The 23,550-nt window shown below is 43.1% G+C and overlaps 1 protein-coding gene across 1 annotated transcript in view; it reads left to right on the top strand.

Moving 5' to 3' along the window:
* The window catches only part of HEMGN (hemogen), a 41,660-nt gene that overhangs the window by 6,738 nt on the left and 11,372 nt on the right, over positions 1–23,550 (top strand). Inside the window, exon 3 of the mRNA XM_047768008.1 lies at positions 21,166–21,291. Coding sequence (XP_047623964.1) covers positions 21,213–21,291 — 79 coding nt within the window. The 5' untranslated portion in view covers positions 21,166–21,212. The remainder of the gene's footprint in view (positions 1–21,165; positions 21,292–23,550) is intronic.

Raw genomic sequence — 23,550 nt, 5'->3', positions numbered from 1 at the left:
GCATGCGCTAAAGTTTTCCTTTCCTCAGTTTAACCGTCTATAAAATATATATAAGGTAATAAGGATGAAATGATTCAATGTTTGTGAAGCCTTTTAAAAAGTACTTAACGTAAAGTTATTAATTAGCACATTTCGAGGGGTGTGTGTGTGTATGTGTGTGTGTGTGTCTACTGACCTTTAGGGGTAAGAAGAAAATACTCCCTTTAGGAGAGACAAACAGTGATATATTGTAACTGATACAATGTGACAAGGTCTTATATCAAGAAAACCGTATAAGGAATATGATCAAAGCACTGTAAGAACCTGGACTAGGGAAAGGGACAAAATTTTCCTGGGTTGGGGTTAGGGGTGGAGGCCCAGGAAGATTTCATCGACAGAATGCCATTTTAGATGGACTCCAAAAAACAAGTAGTAGCTTTCCAGCTTGACAGGATATTTCATGTAGAGACTGGTGTAAGGCAAATCCAAAGAAGTGGTTTTAAAGGGCCCAGCATGTTAGAATAAAGGAAGTATTTCATACTTTCAGAGTTGTAGAAATGCAAGACCTGGCAAAGAGGAGAACTTCTAGGATTAGAAACCCCTCAAGCACCTTTAATATTCTGATAGGAAGAACCTCTCATGTGGTATATAATGTGCTACTTTTACTTTTTTTTTTTTTGTCTTTTTGTCTTTTTAGGGCCGCACCTGTGGCATGTGGAGGTTCCTAGGCTGGGAGTCTAATTGGAGCTACAGCTGCTGGCCTACACCAGAGCCACAGCAACGTGGGATCCAGCCGCGTCAGCAACCTACACCACAGCTCACAGCAATGCCGGACCTTTAACCCACTGAGCGAGGCCAGGGATCGAACCCGAAACCTCATGGTTCCTTGTCGGGTTCGTTAACCACTGGGCCATGACGGGAACTCCAACTTTTACTTTTTTTTGTCTTAGTTTTTTTATGGTGGTAAAATTTATATAACATAAAGTTCATAATTTTAACAATTTTAAAGTACACAATTCAGTGGCATTTAATTGTGCAGCCACCACCTCTACCTAGTTCAGGATCATTTCCATCACCCTGAAGAAACTCCATACTCATTAAGTAGTCACAACCCCTTCTGACCTCCCCTCGTCCCTCGCAAATACCTTTTTTGCTTCCTGTCTCTATAGAGTTGCCTGTTTTGGACATTTTATATAAGGTGAGTCATATGACATGAAGGCTTTCAGTCCTGTGAAAAAGCCAAAAGCATCTTAATGTTATTATGAAAATAATTTTGATCTTCTGGGCCCCCTGAAAGAATATCAGGATCCCTCAGAGGTCTGCAGATCAGCCTTGGAGAGCTGCCGGCCTAGGCCATCCCAGCCAGCTCCCCATTACAGCTTTTCTTCCAGTGCAAGGTAGGTGACTGTCGTGTTCCCACGTCCAACCTGAGGCCTCCTCACCTCAGCTTCTCATCTCCTGTGAAAACTCAGCTGTTTCCTGCAAAGCTGAGCTTAGTAACACAGCAGTGTATTCATAGCCAAACTGTGAAAGGAACCAACCAACCAAATGAGGACACTTTTTTTTTAGGACCACACCTATGGCATATGGAAGTTCCCAGGCTAGGGGTTGAATTAGAGCTGCAGCTGCTGGCCACAGCCACAGCCACAGCCACAGCCACGCCAGATCCGAGCCAAGTCTGTGACCTCCCTACACCACAGCTCATGGCAACACTGGATCCTTAACTCACTGAGCGAGGCCAGGGATTGAACCCACATCCTCATGGATACTAGTCGGGTTTGTTATCACTGAGCCACAACAGGAACTCTACATTTTTATTAGTAATATATTTGAATGTGGCAAAAAAAAAAACCCCACTATAACACAGACTGATTTCCAATAAAATTCTGATCGCTTCCTGTCACTGTCATGATATTGTATAATCACAGTAATTACCTTTTACCTGTGATGAGAGCCATCAGGTACTTTTGAATATCAAGCAACAGCCATGTCATAAATTACCAGCCCCTTTCTCCTCTAATGATCACAGCTTATGTTATCCTTCAAGTGTTCTTCTCAGAATAATTAGCACGCTTGTTATACAGCATATTCAGATGGTAATGTGCGCACTGTACCGGCGCTATTGTGAGACCCATTTTGCTCAGGAGCTAAAATTATGTTGCCATTCTGCTTGGTGCTGGAGGTTCTGTGCTCAAAACCTGTTTCCCGCATACCAGGAGCCAAGGTTATTTGACAAGAATGCTGAGCTAGAATGAGAGGAGTGACACCTAATATAGAACCTGGAAGCTAGGCGGGGTCAGCATGTATAGGGACTCTGCATTTTGCATTAGCTATCCATCACTGCAGAGACAATCGGTATTTGAACAAACTGGCTTTGGGACGTGTTTAACATCATTTCTCCAGGATCTCTACCAAACTCTGCCTCTACACATTAAACTGTCCCACATCATAGTTCTGACCACTGGAAATATTTTCTTCATAACTGAGCAGAAATCTGCTTGAGTTTTCACTTGTTCGTTTTTGCTTTGCCCTCTGGAGCCACGTTGAGCATGTCTGCTCTGTGTTGAGCCTTCAGACATTAAGGACAGTGACCTTGTCCCCATGGGCTGCTCTTGTAAGGCTCAATTGTCCCAGGTCCTTTCATGATGGGTTACCTGTCCGTTTACCACTGTGGTCACTCAGCTTGTCAATGTTCCCCCTTTAAAAAAAAAAAAAATGGTGAGTTGCTTAGCACCTGAAACGTGATCCAGGTGTGGTCTGGTCAGGGTGGGAATGAGCAGGTCTCTTTTGGATGTGCTCTCCCTTGTTGGATACAATTCCATTACTGCTGTCCAAGAGTATACTGCCTTTCTTGTTATTCATCACTGATTCTTAATTATCTAAACCCCCCAAATCTTCTAAGCCATATACTGGTACTTAGGAAATTAACATTGAGACCTCAAAACAGGATCTGAGATTTGTCATCATTACATTCCATCCTGTTAAATTTGGCCCCATGCTTTAGACGAGCAAGAGCCTTTTTTTTGGCATCCTGAATCTATCCTTTCCATCCACAAATGTAGTCCATCTATCAATATTGCTCTCTGTATATAAATCTGTATAACAGATCCAACTGGTAGCCATGAGGACATGGTTTTGATCCCTGGCCTCGCTCAGTGGGTTAAGGATCCGGCATTGCCGTGAGCTGTGGCGTAGGTGGCAGACGAGCCTCGGATCTGGTGTGGCTGTGGCTGTGGCGTAGGCTGGCAGCTATAGCTCTGATTTGAACCCTAGCCTGGGAACTTCCATATACTGGGGGTGCAACCCTAAAAAGACAAAAAAAAAAAGTCTGACAGAAAAGCCCTCAGGATGGAGCCCTTCACCTACTTCCAGAGACCTCAAATCAAAGTATTCATTCAACTGGCTATAGCCCTCCTTCCCCATCCAGTACACACCGTCCATCCCAACTGTTCCACCTTTGAATGTTCTAGGTTGCTAACTGACTGGTTAAAGTGAGCTGGAAACGAAAGAGTGAAAAAGAAGGGAGGGAGTGGATAAGGCCTGGTGAAGGGCCCAACATGACAGGACAGGTGCTCCGAAGCTACTTTCTCTAGGTCCACACGGTAGCACAGGCTGGGGAGGTATAAAGGTAAGAGCCAGACAGAAGATAGTCCAGGCTTCTGCTGGGATGAAAGAGGAAGTCAACAGCCAGTAAATAGGACCAATGTTAGAAGCTAGAAGACAATTAGTACAACAAACTGGAGGGACTAGGATGAAGAGAACAGAAACAGGTATGGAGTGAAACAAAGAGCTCGAGAGAATCCGGCGTTGCCGTGTGCTCTGGCATAGGCCAGCAGCTGCAGCTGCAATTTGACCCCTAGCCTGGGAACGTCCATATGCTGCAGGCATGGCCAGAAAAAAAAAAAAAAAAAAAAAGAGCCCAAGAAACAGAATCTAAGTTTGCTAAGTGGGCTTCAGAGCTGTGCTGTCCAACATGGTAGCCACTAGCTTACAGGTGGCTATTTACCTTCAAATTCATAAAAATTAAATTAAAAAATCAGTTCCTCAGTCACATTCGCCACATTTAGAGTGTTCAGTAGCCACGTGACTAATGGCTACCGTATTGGATCGAACTGAAAAACATTTTCATCATTGCAGAAAGTTCCACTAGACAGTTCTGCTCTAGAACATTCTAGGTGTACTTCTAAAAAGGGCCAAACCAGGAAGGTTATCATTTTAGTGTACTTGTTTTTCCTTTGCTTTCCTTCAAGACCCAGCTCAAATATCAATTCTTCTGGGAATTTGCCACATGTGTGGTCTGTGATCATATGCTACAGGCAGCTGAGCGTTCCGAGATAGGCATTTCTTCGTGGTAACGCATGAATCTAGATAGATCTTGTCGCAGCTGTTTGTCAATCCTTTACCAACATGTGACCTTTCTCTATCTGGGGGAGGCATCTACCTCGACAAAACAGTTAGCTTTGGGGCTAAGACACTTGGGGCAGGAGGGGCACACTGGCCTAGCCAGCCAAATCTGTTAGCTGGAAAAAATTATTTGTCTTAAAAGATTTTGACCTCCTGTCCCCAAACATTACAAAGGCCATCTTGGCCAGGCAGTTGACAAATAGAAGCCAAGGTGTGATTTGCTTGATGCAAGATATCTTGTCATTTTACCTGGGGCCCTCACTAGATTTTCAGTCTGCCTTCTTTCTCTTTTAATTTCCTGTGCCGGAGCTCTTACAATTTCTCATAAGGACCTTTCACTTCTACCTTTTAAATCTCTCTAGAATCTGTCCTTTCCTTTAATGCCTTGGTGAATTTATCTTCTCTCTCCTTTCTCACCCAGCCCCCATACTGTCACCTAAATTGTCTAAGAACATTACCTGACCATGACATTCTCCTCCCTGAGCCCCTCAGTGGCTCCCCCTTGACATCATAAAGGCCTGCTCCTTGGCCCCCAGCTACCTCTCTGGTTTCAGGTCTTTCCATTCCCTGATGTGTAGCACACAGGTCAGGCCCCCTGTTACTGTGCCCAGATCCAAGGTGCCCCGTCACATCTCTGTGCCTTTATTTATTTATTTTTGTCTTTTTGCCTTTTCTAGGGCTGCATCTTCGGCATATGGAGGTGCCCAGGCTAGGGGTCGAATCGGAGCTGTAGCCACCGGCCTACACCAGAGCTACAGCAACATGGGATCTGAGCCGCGTCTGCAACCTACACCACAGCTCACGGCAACACCAGATCCTTAACCTACTGAGCAGGGCCAGGGATCGAACCTGCAACCTCATGGTTCCTAGTTGGATTCGTTAACCACTGAGCCATGACGGGAACTCCTCTCTGTGCCTTTATATGCTCATTTGTATACTCCAAGCTCCCCCACCACCATTTTCCACCTCAGGGAATTTCTAAACCCCTGTTAAGGTAACACTGAAATCTCATCTCCTCTGAGAAGCCCACCCTGAGCCCCCAGACAGACTTAAGCCATCCATCAGCTGTGCCCAAACACTGTGTGGCCTTTGGTCATAACACATCCAGTATATGACACTCATGAGTCTGTTTCTCTCACTAAACTGTGAGGTCTCGAGAGCAGACAGCACATCTGACTCATCTCTTACCCTCGGTGGCAAGGGCAGGACCTGACTCATAACAGACACTTCGTAAATGCCCGTTAGAATGAACAACAATCTGTGCCATTATGAGGTTCTGCTGTGGCTGAAACCTAAGACTATGAGGGTCCTTCCTCTGTGTGGTTTTCTGCTGCTGTGCTCCTTAGGTTCACCACGCTGATAGCTGCTAGAGGCCCATGGACAAGTGGCGCTGGTAGTTGAGGATGTGGGACAAGCAAGAGACTGCAGCTGTTCCCACTGAAAGCCTCCCTGTGTGTGTGTAGCTCGTTCCCTCGCAGACACTGCGACGGGCACAGGCCCATTCCTTGTCTTTCGTGAGAAGACACAGGAGCCCTTGGAGAATGTTCTTGTAGGGACCCATCTGTGGGTAACTCTATGGGGGAGAACTACAGGCAATGGGGAGAAACCTTAATAGAAACATTGCCGTCTTACTTGGCATGAGGGGTCGCTGGCAAGGGAATGTAGGAGCTGGTAGCAACACTCCTTATGTTTTAAAAACTACACCATTCCTTACAGTTACCAGGACACTTCCACTACTGTCATCTTCTTGAGCCCGTTATCCACCCGAGGGGCAGGCAACACAGAGCAGGGGTTGGTGTTTGTAGATAAGGACACTTATATCCAGAGAAGTGAAGTGACTTGCCCAAGGTCATGTTTTGAGCAAAGGCTTACATAAATGAAGTAACTTTCCCAAGGTTGTGAAGTAATAATCAGAATGATAATGGTTACTTTAAAAAAAAATCTCTGTGGGGTTTTCTTTAACAAAATTTTTGAAATCAGAAGTATATTCTATTTCTAGTAAATTGAGTCCATACAGGGCTTTCAGAAATCTCTTGGGAGATTTGACTAGATGACATTAAAGATTTCTTCCAGCTATGAAATTCTGTGAAATGTAGCGTTACTGTGTCCCCGGTTCTCATAACTCCATAAGGTACAGTTAGCAGTTTGCAAGTAATTTCCAAAACAAATAGCTCTCCTGCCCAGTCAAGCATCCCTGCCAGACCTACTAAAAAGTCTCAAGCCCATTACTTATTGTACCACCTGATCACCAATCTATTCTTTCCACTTCTGCTCCCTACTGCACAGCAACTCTATTACTTGATCAGTTTTTCACCCCCTTAGTCAGAGCTATCTAGGATTTAGAGCTAAAGGCGTAATTTCTATATAAGACTAGAAAGCAGAATCATGTATTATTGAGATCTTTATTTCATTCCCATTAAAGGGGAATTAAATTGACTGGATTAGTGAGGGTTCTTCTCCTCATTCCTTCTTGGAGAGATGACTGAAACCATGTGGGTGCTATTTGGTGGCAGGATATAGAAATGGAGTTTTCCATAGGTCAGAGGAGGTATAGAATTTTCTAGAAAGTATGTCTTGGTTGGATGGACCAAGTTGTTTAAATTCTGCTGGGTAATTCTGTCTAGTCTCCTTACATGAGAACAAATTGTTGTACACTCATCTGCACTGGGCAAAAACAGAAGTTAATAGCAGCTCTGTGGAAATAGATACCCTACTTATCTTCTGATCCAAGAGTCCAGTCTTTATCTGCTGTACCACACATGCTTCAGGGTGATAACACTCCTCTTAGTGTTTCCCAAAAAGTGAAGTATAGTATATCCAATTTTAATAGTAAAAGCTATGGTTATAATGTGTAATATCCTATTTGATTTTCATCAAAAAGACCAAGCCCATCAGATAGAAGAATTATGGGTAATTCTGGGGTTGCTGGCAATCTCTGAAGATGGCTCTTCTGTCTGGGTTTGTTATTTCCCTCTTGATTACCAAGGCCGTTCTGGCACTTAAGAATAGGATGTGCTTGGAGTTCCCTGGTGGATCAGTGGGTTAAAGATCTACCATTGCCACTGCTATGGTTACTGCTATGGCTCGGGTTCATTCCCTGGCCTGGGGACTTCTGTGTGCCATGGGTGCAGCCAAAAAAAAAAAAAAAAACAAGTAAGATGTGCTTACAGCTGACAGCTGATGGAGAGGAGAAGGCGCATTACAAAGAGCTAGGCCAGACTTTCACCTTCTTTTCTTCCACTGGAACATCAGGCTTTGCTACATGATTCCCCCACGGGTGTCTATCATGGCTGAGCAAGGCTAGCTTCCTTAAAATGAGATGAGAGTACTAACAATAAAGGGTGGCAATACAGAACATAAAGAAGCACAAAGGAAGTCTTCATCCTCACAGTGAACTTACCCAGAATATATGCTGATAAAATCAGATCTGATCACATCCTGAGCTCCATCTGTTAAAGGTGCTCACAGCCGCTTAGGAGAATGCCAGGGAGGAAAGACCTGGCAATGCATTTTCTGCCTGCTGAAGTAACTCCTTCTCCTCCCTCTCCAACCTGGCTAAAAATAAAACCAAAGTGTCACTAGCCACTGCCACACACACACACACACACACACCCACCCAAACACAAAAAGCCCAACACTTGTTGAACAGATTGTGACAGAATATCAAGTAGCTGAATGTTTGATATGCAGACATCCCTGATGCTAACTCACCCAGAGGAGGACTTGCAGGAAGGGAAACAGAAAGTGTCAGAGAATTAGGGAGCGAGGCAGGCTGCCTCCCAGGAAGCATCCTAGAGCCAAAGCTCAAGACCTAGTTAAGTGAGAATGGTGCAATTGCCATTTATGGCCACCTGGTGGCAGAAGTTCTAGCCAGAGTCACCTCTGCCTTAACTGGTTCAGGTGACAACTGTTGACTTGAATGTATACCTTGTGCCAGGCCCCTGGCAAGCACTGGGGCTGAACTATTTGGAAGGTCACAGTTCACCAGCAGTGTTTCCTCTCAGGCAGGGATTCATCTATGTTATTCTAACTCTAAACGTCAAGTCCAGGGGATAGAATCTGCTAGAAGCAAGGAGTGAGGTTTCCAAACAAATAAGACCAAAGCATCATGTTAGATTCTAGCACATATTCTAGGAATATTCAGAGTAGTTAAAACTCCAAGGGGTGAGGAAAGAGCAAACATAGGAGGGGCTAGTGCTCAACTAGAGACCCTGTGGAGAGTAGCCGATATGAGTAACAGTGGGTCGGCGGCAGGCAAGGGAATGATTTGGGTCTTTTGCCCTGACCCTTTTGAATTATAAATCAGTCACTGCAAATGGAAGTTTGGTTTTAGGACAATTCGGACATGATCTAAAAGTTCTGCAAAATGAAAAGAGTTCACTGGATTAATCCAAAAGCCAGCATTTCCCAATAGGTAATATGCATTTATTCCACCTGGGGCAATGCAGATAATTTCAGACAAAACATCTTTTATCTTAATAGTTCAGTATTTATTTTAATGTGCCTTAGAAGAATTGTATTTGTAATACCACAAACTTGTGATTTCACAGGTGACATTGTTGGCTTTTCATTTATAATGGTGATATAAAATTTCCATTGTAAATATGTTTAGTAAAAATAAGTTTGAGGAAAAACATTAAACAATAGACAGAAAATGTTATTACAAGAATATGGCAAAAATCATGGGAATGAAATGCAATAATGGGAAATTTTCATTAAGCCAGGGGATGAGGTAGATTGACTTGTAGACAGGAGAATTTGAAATAGCAGGCAGATGAAGGGAAAATGGTAGAACCCTCAGACGATCTGGATTCCAGTTCCACTTGCCACCATTCCTGTGTGACATTGGATCCTCTCTGGATCTCCATTTCCATATCTATAAAATAAGTTTCATGCCTTGGTTACCTTTATTATTTAGTGGTTCTATTTCACTTATGGTTGTTGAGATTATGAACAACCATAATGGCAACCAAACCATTAAGGTCTAATGTTGCCAGATGCTTTCCAAAAGTCATAATTCCTAATTCTCAGTAGTCATGAAAGGTAGATGTTGTAATACCCATTCCAAATACGAGGGAATTGAGCCTGGAAGATCTCAGCCACACAGAACCTCATTTGAATGAACTTAGATCTGATTCTGCAGCCTGTGTTTGTTCCTCTGAGTCTGGTTGTGTCATAGGAGTGAATTCCTATTCACCCTCAAAACTAAGCCCAAGATCACCAGAAAGACTGCCTTTTTTTTTTTTTTTTGTCTTTTTAGGGCCACTCTCGTGGCATATATGCAGGTTCCCAGGCTAGGGGTGGAATCGGAGCTGTAGTCTTCCGCCTACGCCACAGCCACAACAACATGGGATCCGAGGTGGGTCTGGAACCTACACCACAGCTCATGGGGACACTGGATTCTTTTTTTTTTTTTGTCTTTTTGCCTTTTCTTGGGCTGCTCCTGCAGCATATGGAGGTTCCCAGGCTAGGGGTTGAATTGGAGCTGTAGTCACCAGCCTATGCCACAGCCACAGCCACAGCGACTCGGGATCTGAGCCAAGTCTGCAACCTACACCACAGCTCACAGCAACGCCAGATCCTTAACCCACTGAGCAAGGGCAGGGACCTAACCCGCAACCTCATGGTTCCTAGTTGGATTCGCTAATCACTGAGCCACAACGGGAACTCCAGGACACTGGACTCTTAACCACTGAGCAAGGCCAGGGATTGAACCTGCATCCTCATGGATACTAGTCAAATTTGTTTCTGCTGAGCCTCAATGGGAACTCCAGGAAGACTTCTTTGACCTTGTCTCCCATCTTGGTTAGAGGTCCCCTTTCTGTGTTCCCTTAATTTTCTATGCATGCTGTTTTTCATACTTGCCTTTGTATCCCCAGCACCCTACATACTTTGGGGCACAGAGTAGATAGTCAGCACATTGCAGAAAGAAGGCGAGCATGAGGGAGAAGGAAAAGGGGAAGAAAGAAAGAAAGGATTGAAAAAGAAAATAGAGGAGTAGTTCCTGCTGTGGCTCAGCAGGTTAAAAACCTGACACAGTGTCCGTGAGTATGCAGGTGCGATCCTTGGCCTCTCAGTGGGTTAAGGATCTGGCGTTGCTGGAAACTGCAGCATAGGTCACAGGTGCAGCTTGGATCCATTGTTGCTGTGGCTCTTGCACAGGCCTGCAGTGGCAGCCCCAGTTTGACCCCTAACCTGGGGAACTTCCATATATCTCGGGTATGGCCATAAAAAAATAAAATTAAAGAACTACAGAAAGGGGAGTTCCCATCGTGGTGCAGTGGAAAGGAATCTGATTAGGAACCATGAGGTTTTGGGTTTGATCCCTGGCCTCGATCAGTGGGTTAAGAATCTGGCATTGCGGTGAGCTGTGGTGTTGATTGCAGACGTGGCTTGGATCTGGCATTGCTGTGGCTGTGGCATAGGGCAGCAGCTGTAGCTCCGATTAGACCCCTAGCCTGGGAACCTTCATATGCCACCGGTGTGGCCCTAAAAAAAAGAAAGACAGAAAGAAAGGAAGGAAGGAAAGAAGAAATAAAAAGAAAATATGTTGTTGCCTTATTAAATATGAAAGAAGTAAAATTGAGAGACAAGAGAGCAAGTGGTTAAGCATATGGCCTTCTAGATCCAAACCACCTAGCTTTGCCACTTACTAGGTGTGTGACTTAGGGCACAGGTTCAATGTCCGTGCTTCAGTTTCTTCATCTACAAAAGAGGGTGTCAGTAGTACTTCCCTTAAAAGATCTTATAAAGACTAAATGAATTCCATAAAGTGCTTAGAAGAGTGTCGGGAGTACGGTAAGCAGATATTCAGTAAATATTGGCTATTATTATTATTTCTGTGAAATTAATAAAAGTGGAAAAGCTTAACACTATTGTAAAGTGAAAAAACACATGACACTCTTATGCACATATACAGCCTCGTCATTTTCCCAACTCTACTTGTTGGCCAATGCAGAATCATCCCAAGGCAGTTATGAATAAAGAGGATTACAGCCAAAGAATACCTAATGTAATATCTTTATCTTTCCTCTTCTATGGCAGCAGAATTAAGCACTCCACCTCTACTCTCAGAACATTTGGAAATACTGACATTAAAAATTATCCATTGCATTATATTCTAAATTCAGGTTTACTTGAATTATCTCTCACCCTCAATTAGACTGAGTTCCTTGGAGGAAAGGACTCCTGTTTGATTCTTCTTTACATCTCCAATTCTTAGTCAAGGGGCTGGCAAGAAATACGTGTTCAAGAGATGTTTGCTGAGTGACTATTATGGGAAAGCTATGTACATGTACACAGTAAAATACAAAATATGTGGTGTTTACTATACGAGAGGCCCAGATCAAGTGTCATTACAGCTCAGAAAGGAGAGATTATCTCTATGTAAAAAAAGGTAGTAGAAAAGAATGATTAATTTGTGAACTTTATAGTCAGACTGCTTTGGTTTTGAGCCCTAACTATAGCATTCCTGAGCTTATGTGACCTTGGGATGTAACCTAACTTCGTTAAACCCTGATTTCCTTATCAGTGAAGTGGGGATGATATTAGTTAGAAGAACTAAAGGAGATAATGTTTGTGACATGTCAGGTACCTAGTATGTGTCTGTAGAGTGGCTGACATTATCATCGTCATCATCATCGTCAGTGTCATCAAAGGCTTTGTGATGAAGGCACTCACCGTCTGGGTGGGCAAATGCAAGGGAAGAGCACTCAGCAGCCAGGACGTGTGAATCAAGGTACTGTGGGCGTTAGAAAGAATCAAGACCAAACAGGGAGGGCAAGTGACACTATTCAGTTGGAACCCTGGGGATTTTCAGGAAAGTCATGGGAGAGAAGATTGGGAAGTTGGCTTTCAATGCTAGGTTGAGAAATCTGGTCTTTATTTGACAAGCAATACTGGGACTTTACAGGAGTCTAAACAGAGTAGTGACCAGTTCAGAGCCAGTTATATGGGAATGTTCTGGTTGTTTGTGCAGGACATTCTGGGGAAGTTGGGGGGACATGGAAGCAAATAAACCACTTAGAAATCTTCACCAGTACTTACAATAAGAACTAGTCCTCTTCTTGTATGGATATGGGAAAGAAGAGAGGGAATGAGCATGTGGGACACTGGGAAGAATGAACTCATAGAACTGTGTCCCACTGGACGCGAGAACCAAAGTGAGGAGGCAGTGTCTTAGAGACAATTGTGAAGGTTTACAACTGGTTGGCCAGGACCACAGTGCTTTTCTTCCATAGTAGAATAGTTAAGAATGGTAGAAATAAAGCACAAGGGAGATTGGTTTTAGGGGAAAAGATACATTTGTTTTTTTTTTGGGGGGGGTGCTGCGCTCCTGGCATGTGGAAGTTCCTGGGCCAGGAGTCGAACCTGTGCCACATCTTTAACCTGCTGTGCCACCTGGGAACTCCTGCTTTCTTTTTGCTATGTTAAGTAGAAGGTACAGTGGGACATTCAGGTTAGGAATGATACTCAAGAGACACTTGAAAATGTGATCTGAGAACTCAGGTCATTGTTTAGAAGATATCTATATAGAGGTGATAGCTAACGGTATACAGTTGGATTGACTGTCTAAGAAGAGTGAGAGAGAAAAGGCTCAGAGTCATCTCTGGAAAGTACCTCCCACAGCTAGAGGAGTGAAAGAGAAGTGTGTGGAGGAGGATGAGGGAGGAGAGAGGGGTTAACATATGGCCACAGAAGCCAAGAACAGAGCAATGCAAGTGCTCAGAGGAATTGTGAGCCACAGTGAGGTCAGAGAGAGAGAGAGAACTGAGAAGGGAACACATAATCTGGCCATTTGGAAATCATTGATGACGTAGGAGAGAACCATGTGTGGAAGAGATTGCAAATGCGAAGGGAAGAAGTGACGTGAGGAGAAGGAGGCAAGAGACTTGAGGGTACACTGTTAGCTCCGGAAATTCAGCAGAGTGAGGACAGGGATGTGATGGAGGCTCAAGGTGGGAGCACACTTGTCCTTTCCCAGATAAATGACCACGCACCAATATTTATCCAGAGATGCTTATTGACTACACTTTAAGAAATGGAAAGCAGTGTTGGTGGAGGGAGGGACTTTGGAGCAACCTAGATCAAAAGTCAGGTTTCAGCCATTCTAAACTCACAGACTGTGCTATCTGTAGGTGCACAGTATCATCTATTTTAGCAGAGACAGATGTATTTATCATGCATCAACAGACTGTGAGAGAGAGGGAAACCAGAAACTTTCCTTCTCCATTAAGGAAAACAAAGGTTGGCCTGGTGTTTGAAAAGAATGAACATTTCCACAGAAAAGAAAATCATGGACCTGGAGAGGGAGGACTTGTGGCCGCTGGGGGGAGAGGGAGGGAGTGGGAGGGATCGGAAGCTTGGGGTTATTGGCTACAACTTGGAATGGATTTACAATGAGATCCTGCTGAGGAGCATTGAGAACCATGTCTAGATACTTATATTGTAACAGAACAAAGGGTGGAAAAAAATGTATACATGTAAGTATATCTTGGCCCCCAAGCTGTACAGTGGGAAAATAAATAAATAAATTAAAAAATATATAAAACAAAGAAAAGAATTTAAGTATTGAAATTTGAAAAAGTATTTTAGCAAGGAAAGAACACTAAGGAAAATGAATGTATGATATCTTCCCTCTCTTGATGTTTCCACACAAATTCACTCAAGGAAAATGCCCAGGTGCATCCTTAGAACACTCTAATAATACTATTAACACTGCCCAAGTTTATGGCATGTGGTTCTGCACAGTGCTTTCCATTTTATAAAAAGCTCTCATGAGCCCTTTTATTCTCACAGAATCCCAATGAGGTATTACTTTTTCTCTGTTTTACAAGAGAAGAAACTGAGTATCAGAAAGAATCAAGCAATTTCCCCCCAAACTGCATACCCAGGAAATGGTAGAGCCCCAAATCCCTTGCTCTATTTCACACACATTTTTAGTTCTCACCCACGCGGTCTTCACAGTATAACATTCCATATATGGGATGAAAATCCAAAGTGTAGCAGGACTCTGATTGCCCTCGTTTCTATAATTCTCTCCATATAGCTTAAAACTACATTAGCTTCGGGGCACTTTTGTCAGATTATGTTTCTAACTAAATAGTATCCAGTGCTCCCTTTTCACCCTGGCCATAAAGAGCCCCAGGGCAGAAGTTCTTAGCAATGTGCTTCCTTCCCTCTCACATCTGCCCAGTTCAACCAGGGCTCTGAAATGCATGAACAAGACATCAATACTTAAACCTAAAACAAACAAACAAACAAACAAACAAAAAAAAAACAAAAAAAAACCCTCAAAAAAACAAACAAAAAAAAAACCCCCAAAAAACCCCTCAGAACAAAATCCTTAAACCTGCTCCAGATGGGTCAGGAGGCAAGAAAGCACTTCTCTCCTTCAATATCTAGTTTAGTCTTGTAGGAAGAAGGCCAGACTTGGAGGCTGCAGGCTCAGGTTTCAGGCTCAAATGACTAGTCTAGCTCTAGGACCCTAGTAAAATCATTCTATACTCTGAGCACCAGTGTCTTGATCTGAAAACTGTTTTATAAGTTTGCTGCGAAGATTTAGGGAAACACTTGTGAAGGTAGGTCCAGTGTTGGCTAGTCTGCTCTAGCCGTCTTGAAATTATTAATAGTTTTTGAAGGAAGAACTCTGCATTTTCATTTTGGACTGGGCCCTGAAAATTCTGCAGCTGGTCCTGCCTGAGTGCACTTGGCCAAGCCACCTAAACTTTCTGGGCTCCAGTCCATAATTAAGTAAATTGTTAGGAAATACATTGTTAGGACAATTCTCAATCTTTCCTCTACCGAACCTATTGGCAAAATTTGACGCAGTTGATCACTCTCTTCCTTGAAACCCTTTTTTCTACTCGGCTTCCAAAACGCTATAACTTTTCTGGTTATTCTCTGCCTCACTGGCTGCTGCTTTGCCCTTTTCTCCCTAATGTATTAGAATGCCTCGAACTAAACTCCTGTCCATCTCCTGCAAGCCTGCTCCTCCCAGTCTTCCTCGTCCATTAATGGTAACTCCGTCCTTTCTGCCTCTCAGACCAAAACCCTTGTCATAGTCTTTGACTCTTTTTTTTTTTTTTGTCTTTTTGCCATTTCTTGGGCTGCTCCCGTGGCGTATGGAGGTTCCCAGGCTAGGGGTCTAATCAGATCCAATTAGCAGCTGCCAGCCAACACCACAGCCACAGCAATATCAGATCTGAGCCGTATGTCTGATCTTTGCTGCAGCTTTCAGCGACACTGGATCCTTAACTCACTGAGTGAGGCCAGGGATCAAATCCATATTCTCACAGAGACTAAGTTGGGTTCCTAACCCCCTGAGCCACAGCAGGAATTCCCTCATGGTCCGTTCTTTACAGAAGAGACAGATTAATCTTTTTTTTTTTTTTTTTGCCTTGCCTGCGGCATGCAGTTTTCCGGCAAAGGATCAAACCCAAGCCACAGTAGTAACAATACCCAGTCATTAACTTCTAGGCCCCCAGGGAACTGACAGAATAATCCTTTAGAAATGTAAGTCAGATGGCATCACCCCTCTGTTCAAACCCATCCCAAGACTATCCATCTCATTCAGAGTAGAAATCCCAACAATAGCAATAACCCATGCCCCCACACCCCCTCACTTCAGGCCATTTGTCAGTGCCTGTCTGCCTAGAATGCCCTTCCAGGTGGCCCTGGGCTGGCCCCTCACCTCCTTCAGGTCTTCTCCACTCTCACTCTGTTTAATATAGGAATCGCCATCAACTTTTCCCTCCTCATTCCTTATCCTATCATTCCCTGCTCACTTTCCTTCAAAGCTTTCATCAGACTATCTGATCCATCTTTTATTTATATGCTTATTGTTTATAGAATGTAGGCTTTGTAAGGGCAGAGACTTTTTATCTTTTAACTGCTGTATCTCTGGCACATAGGTCAGTGCTAGGGAATGACAGTAGAAAGAGCTCTGGAGCAGAGCTCTTGCTGGTATTGCCATTATTAAGTCACAGCAGCATCAGCAGCTCTGTGTGTGTAACATATTTTCACAGGCCGCACGCCCATGAGGCTGGCCCTGCAAATGGGAGTGAGGGTGTTTATGGGGACTACTCTGGGCTGAGCCTCCTACTAGATTATACTGTGGGGATAGAAATGTGAATCGGGAGTGGTAACCACCCTCCAAGGGTTTGAGAGAGAGGTTTCATGTATATATAAAGAACTCTAGAACAAGGCATCTTTTGTTAAAAATATCCAACCTTTAATGCCTAACACGTCACATTCTGGTAATGACTCTAGACTTGACTTCCGAGGGAAAGGACAATGAACTATGGCTTGTGAACTTACTGTGTGGCTATTTTTGTCCCAGACAAGTTCCTGCTGTGGCTTGCTTATCACACCAGAGACACCTTGCCTGGCTTCCAATCTATTTTGCTCCAAACTCCCTCCACAGGCCCCCTCCACCCAATATTGCTCCCTAATTACTGTTAACTTGAGATCCCACCCTTGTGTCGTCCCTCCACATTCTGCTCTTAGATATCAGAACATGACGCAGAGGTGGAATCGACTTAGGAAGGATGCGACAGGGTGTAAAGGATCTAAATATTATTTCCCTCCAATAAAAATATGCATACATATCCCTATGAGCCTATAGTACACAGAACTCAGGGGTAACATCTGTTCACCTTTGTAGTTTGACAGCCTCACTCAGTACATGGCACAGAGCAGGCATTCAGTAAGGCTTGCTGAATTGTTGAACTGGGTGTTAAAAGCTTTACGGGTAATTGTGTTTAAGGAGTAGTTTTGCATCTTCTGTAGGGTACCCCAGAAGTATGCCAAAAAGTTATCTTAATTATCATAAGAAACAACCTAATCAGGAAGAATGAAAACATCTCAAAGGGAATAGTATTTTTTTTTTGCAGATAAAAAGTGTAATTTTAGGAGTTCCTGTTGTGGCTCAGTGGTTAATGAATCCGACTAGGAACCATGAGATTGCGGGTTTGATCCCTGGCCTCGCTCAGTGAGTTAAGGATCTGGCGTTGCTGTGAGCTGTGGTGTGGGCCAGTGGCTACAGCTTGGATTAGACCCCTAGCCTGGGAATCTCCATATGCCGTGGGAGCGGCCCTAGGAAAGGCAAAAAGACAAAAAAAAAAAAGTAATTTTATATATTTATTCCTCTTGTTTGTTTTTTTTTCCTGTGTTCCATTTTTTTTTTTTTTTGTGCCATTTCTTGGGCTGTTCCAGCACATGGAGGTTCCCAGGCTAGGGGTCCAGTCAAAGCTGTAGCCGCCAGCCTGCACCACAGTCACAGCAACACGGGATCTGAGCCGAGTCTGCAACCTACACCACGGCTCACGGCAACACCAGATCCTTAACCCACTGAGCAAGGCCAGGGATCGAAATCGAAACCCCGTGGCTCCTAGTCGGATTCGTTAACCACTGAGCCATGACGGGAACTCCCTGTTTTCCATTTTTAAAGTTCTATTTTATTTTTTTATTTTTTAGAGCCTCACCTGCACCATATGGATGTTCTAGGGCTAGGGGTCAAATTGGAGCTGCAGCTGCTGGCCTATGTCACAGCAACACCAGATCTGAGCCGCATCTGTGACCTATAGTGCCACAGCTTGTGGCAACTCTGGATCCTTAACCCACTAAGTGAGGCCAGGGATCGAACCTGCATCCTCATGGATACTAGTTGGATTCGTTTCTGCTGGGCTGCAATGGGAACTCCTTAAAATTTTATTTTTTAATTTCTTTTTAAAATTCTACTGAAGTAGTTGATGCACAAGCTTGTGATAATTTCTGCTGTACAACAACGTAATTCAAATTAATTCAGTTATACATGTACACACATCCATTCTCTTTCAGATTCTTTGCCCATATAGGTTATCATAGGATATTGGGTAGAGTTTCCTGTGCTGTACAGTAGGTCCCTGCTGGCCAGTCATTCCATAGACCACAGTGTGAACATGCCAATCCCAAATCCCAAGTCCATCCCTACCCTCCACCTGTCCCCTTTGGTAACCAAAGTTTATTTTCAAACTGTACAAACACAAGGAACTAGTATTTAAAATACTGGTTTAGATGATAAAACACTCCTGTTTTATAATTATCTTTTTTTCCCAATCTTACTTTATAATTTTCAAAGCAGCTATAATTTATATTTGATTTTTTTAAAAAAAACTTATTCTGAAAATCCAAAAGTTATCATGAGATAAATTACAAATTACACCTTTCATCCCTTATAGGACTTCTTTGAATAGGGACTCCCTGAGGTTATCTGAATTTTTATTTATTTATTTATGTTTTTTTTGGGGGGGGCACACCTGTGGCATATGGAGGTTCCCAGGCTAAGGGTCTAATCGGAGCTGCAGCTGCTACCCTACACCACAGCCATAGCAATGCCAGATCTGAGCTGCGTCTGTGAGCTACACTACAGCTCATGGCAATGCCAGATCCTTAATCCACTGAGCGAGACCAGGGATCGAACCCTCAACCTCATGGTTCTTAGTCGGATTCGTTTCTGCTGCGACACGAGGGGAACTCCTAACTGAATTTTTAGATAGTGTTTACTTATGAGAGAGACTGGGAGACCAAGAAACTTAAAACTTAGAGCTTAGGATCCAGTAATTAAATACCACATTAAGCTTTTGGTGATGTGTTTATTATGTGTCTCAATAATTTTCAATGTGTTTGAAAAGCTTGCCTCTCTTATACATTCACATTCATTTTCATAACCAGGTAAAATCAAGCATAAAAAGATGTCCCATCTTGGGAATTCCTGCATTGGTGCAGTGGGTTAAGAATCTGACTGCAGGAGTTCCCATCGTGGCTCAGCGGTAACAAACCTGATTCATACCCAAGGTCCATCTGTGGACGTGGGTTCAGTCCCTGGCCTCGCTCAGTGGGTTGAGGGTCCAGCATTGCTGTGAGCTGTGGCGGAGGTTGAAGACACAGCTCAGATCCAACGTTGCTGTGACTACAGCTCTGATTCAACCCCTAGTCTGGGAACCTCCGTATGCCGAGGGTGTTGCCCTAAAAAAAAAAAGAATCTGACTGCAGCAGCTCTAGTTGCTCTGGAGGCACAGTGTTCATCACCTCCCTGGTGCAGTGGTTAAAGGATCCAGCATTGCCACAGCTTTGGTATAAGTCGCAACTGTGGCTCGGATTCAATCCCTGGCCCAGGAACTTCCATATGCCATGGTGTGGCCATAAAATTAAAAAAAAAAAAAAAAAGATGATGATCCATCAGTAAGATGAGCTGCAGGAATAAGTAAGAAGATTTGGGGCAGGTAAATCCCTCCCCTCCTTGGTTCTCAGTTTCTCTGTATTAAAATACGGGGAGGGACTGGATGGGTTAGGAGTCCCTTCCAATGCTAATGCCATAAGAATCTACGGAAGTAGGAGGCATCTATTCACATTATAAAGATTTCTCTTTATAAAGGATTCCCTTCAGATTTTCTCTGAGTTTCTTTTTTCTTTTCTTTTTATGGCCATACCTGCAGCACATGGAAGTTCCTGGGTTAGGGGTCAAGTCAGAGCTGTAGCTGTTGGCTTACATCACAGCTTTGGGGCAACACCAGATCCTTACCCCACTGATTGAGCCCAGGGATTGAACCCACATCCTGCTGTTGGGTTCTTAACCTGCTGAGCCACAGCAGGAACTCCTCTGTGTTTCTTTAGTGCATTTAAACTGTGACTTAAGAAAATCTTGTCACTCTTTTTATTATAACTGATAGCAGCTAACACTTATTAAGCAGGTTGAATATGCTAAGCACATATAAAATGCTTTGCATGCATTATTTGATTCAGTCATCCCAATTACCTCGTGATCCAAGACTATCCAGCTTGCCTAAGGTGACTGAATTAGAGAATGTGGCAACACTGGAATTCAAACCCTCTTCAATTTAATATTTGACTCCAAACACATTGTTAAGCCTGCATCTCACAGACTGGTTGGCCGTATCAGGAGGTGATCAGCGTTCCTTCCTAAAGTGAACAATCCTAGTCCCCAGTGCCTCCTCACCTTCACAAATGGGGTGACAGATTGGAGATAGGAGATTTCTTTGATTTCAGTTTGATTTTTGTGACATAACGTGCTGATATTTTCATTAAGAAATGCTTTTTGACCTTCCTTGGGTAAGTCATAACGGATTCCATTAGTTATCCTGAGTTACTTGTGAATGATCAGGTGAGCAGAAAAGGGTTCAAATTTGCTTTGAATTCCTAATTTAGTTCTTTATTATCTAAGTCTCACAGCAAGACTTTCCATTACTTTGCATAAGACTAAGGTGAAAAAAATACCACATGCAGGAAAACAAGCTTAATTTCACATCTTTGTAATTGTCACATTCACAAGAACTTTGTGAAGTGGGCAGGTCAGGAATTAACCACCCACTTTACAAATGAGGAAAGAGAGTCACAAAAAAAAAGGAAGTGACTTATTCAAGGACATTGAGCTGGTCAGGTGCTACATTTGGTATTCTTCCTTTATTCTGCCACCTCTGTATTTGAAAAGAAACATCAGACTCGGGCACTTCTTAACAGACAGAGTCAAATAACTGATGTACCAGCGTCTGTGACATACCAGCCTGTGGCCATGGGACTCCCTGTATAACTAGCCACCACGCTGAAGGATGGGACACAGCACCAGCTGTGCCCCCTGCTCTGACCTGTGCAGTATGATAAAGAAAATAGAAGTAGCCAGCAGCTGTGGTCCAGCTAGATAAAGCTTTTAGGCGGGAAGTCAAGTGACAAGTGAATTTGTGTGTGTGTTTTTAACTGTGAGTTACTTTTGATATTTTAAAAAAGGCTTCTTGTGGAAGTCAGACCAAATAGCAGGAAGGTGTTACAGCAAGATGGATCTAGGAAAAAACCAGTCTCACTTGATGCACCATCAGACACCTGATTCTCATCAAGAAGAAAACCATGCTCCAGGTAATAAAAGAGACTTTAAGAGGGAGTGGCTGTTGGGAAGGATTGGGGCTATGATTATTTTCCTCTTTTTATGGATCTAGCAAAAAAGAGGCATAATTAGGTACATTCATATATTATATGGGAAGAACTGGGGCTATATAACTTTTTTTTTTGTCTTTTTGTTGTTGTTGTTGTTGTTGCTATTTCTTGGGCCGCTCCTGCAGCGTATGGAGGTTCCCAGGCTAGGGGTCCAATCGGAGCTGTAGCCACCGGCCTACGCCAGAGCCACAGCAACGCGGGATCCGAGCCGCGTCTGCAACCTACACCACAGCTCACGGCAACGCCGGATCGTCAACCCACTGAGCAAGGGCAGGGACCGAACCCGCAACCTCATGGTTCCTAGTCGGATTCGTTAACCACTGCGCCACGATGGGAACTCCCGTTATATAACTTTTTGAGGTGACTTCTAGTGCTGATTCTAGTGCAAAGCAGAGAAACATAAGGAAATAAAAATTATTAATGATATACATAAACGAAAGATAATGAAATTACTCAATACTGGATGGTAAAACAAGGACATGCATGTACTTCTTTGGCAGCATAAATATGATGTAACTTTTGGAAAGAGATTTGAAAATAGATATCCAAGACTATGGTAGTGTTTAATCTTTTGACGCACTAATCTTAGGCTTTGCATCTTTCCTGTAGCAGCATTTCTGCTGCTTTTGCAGAATCCTAGGCCTTGAGACAGTGATTTAAAGCTTTTTTATGCCATGAATCTCTTTGGCTTTCTGATGAACCTCTAGATCCCTTCATAGACTAAGTATTTTAAAAACATAAAATTAAATACATAAGTACAAAGCATTTGTGCTTATTAAGATAGTTACCAAAATTAAAAGCTGTGATATAGGACTTCCCCTTGTGGCTCAGCAAGTTAAGAACCTGACTAGTATCCATGAGGATGCGAACTCAGTCCCTGGTCTCACTCACTGGATTAAGGATTAAGCATTGCCACAAGCTGCAGTATAGGTCGCAGATTCAGCTTGGATCTGCTGTTGCTGTGGCTGTGGTTGTGGCATAGGCTGGCAGCTGCAGCTCTGATTCAACTCCTAGCCTGGGAATTTCCATATGCTGCTGGTGTGGCCCTATACAAACAATATACAAACAAAAAAAACCTGTGATACAGTAAATATATGTGCTTATTTATAGATTCATTAAATAACAAGATCCATTGGTGGATCTAAAAACTGCTGTAGCAAATCAAATATATCATCTTGAATGATATTTTAAGGTATCTGCAATAACTGTAATGTGGTGTGAAAAAAATCTGTAATTTCTTTTTGTGACACACTGCTAAAACTACTGTGGTTTGTTACCTACATTCATAATCAAAAGAAATGGTGGAGTTCCCATTGTGGCTCAGCGGTTATGAACCTGACTACTATCCATGAGGATGCCAGTTCGATCCCTGGCCCTGCTGAGTGGGCTTAATATTGCTGTGAGCTGTGGTGTAGATTGCAGATGTGGCTTGGATCCCATGTTGCAGTGGCTGTGGCTTAGGCTGGCAGCTGTGGCTACGATTTGATCCCTGGCCTGAGAATTTCCACATGCCATGGGTGCAGCCCTAAAAAGCCAAAAAAAAAAAAAAAAAGCCAAAAAAAAGGTACAATTTTCACCCATCCAAGTCCACCGTTAAGGACCTCTGTCCAAAAAATAAAAGGTGCCATCCATAGTCCAAGGGCATGTTCTGTCTGGGGAGCCCTAATACAAATGTGCAGTAATTCCATAGGCTCTAAGAAGTTTTATGTCAAAGATCCAACTTGGGTGGCGACAGAACCTTTCTTTTTTTAAATTTTTATTTTATTTTTTTTTCTTTTTGGCCATCCCTGTGGCATGTGGAAGTTCCAGGTACTAGGGATCAAACCTGAACCACAGCAGCAACCTAAGCCACAGCAGTAAAAATGTGGAATCCTTAATTTGCTGCACCACCAGGGAACTCCCTTAATTTTATTTTTTAAAATTGAAGTATAAATCGATTTACAATGTTGTATTAGTTTCAGGTGTACAGCAAAAGAATATACATACACACACACACACACACACATATATATATTTTTTCTGATTCTTTCCCCTTATAGGCTATTACAAAATATTGAGTATACTTCTTTGTGCTATACAGTAGGCCCTTGTTGGTTATCTATTTTTTATGTAGCAGTGTGTATATGTTAATTCCATACTCCTAATTTATCCCTCACCCCTTTCCTCTTTGGTAACCAGAAA

The sequence above is a fragment of the Phacochoerus africanus genome, chromosome 2 (genome assembly GCF_016906955.1).
Source record: "Phacochoerus africanus isolate WHEZ1 chromosome 2, ROS_Pafr_v1, whole genome shotgun sequence".
NCBI lineage: Eukaryota > Metazoa > Chordata > Mammalia > Artiodactyla > Suidae > Phacochoerus > Phacochoerus africanus.
This window is presented reverse-complemented; position numbering and strand designations above follow the sequence as displayed.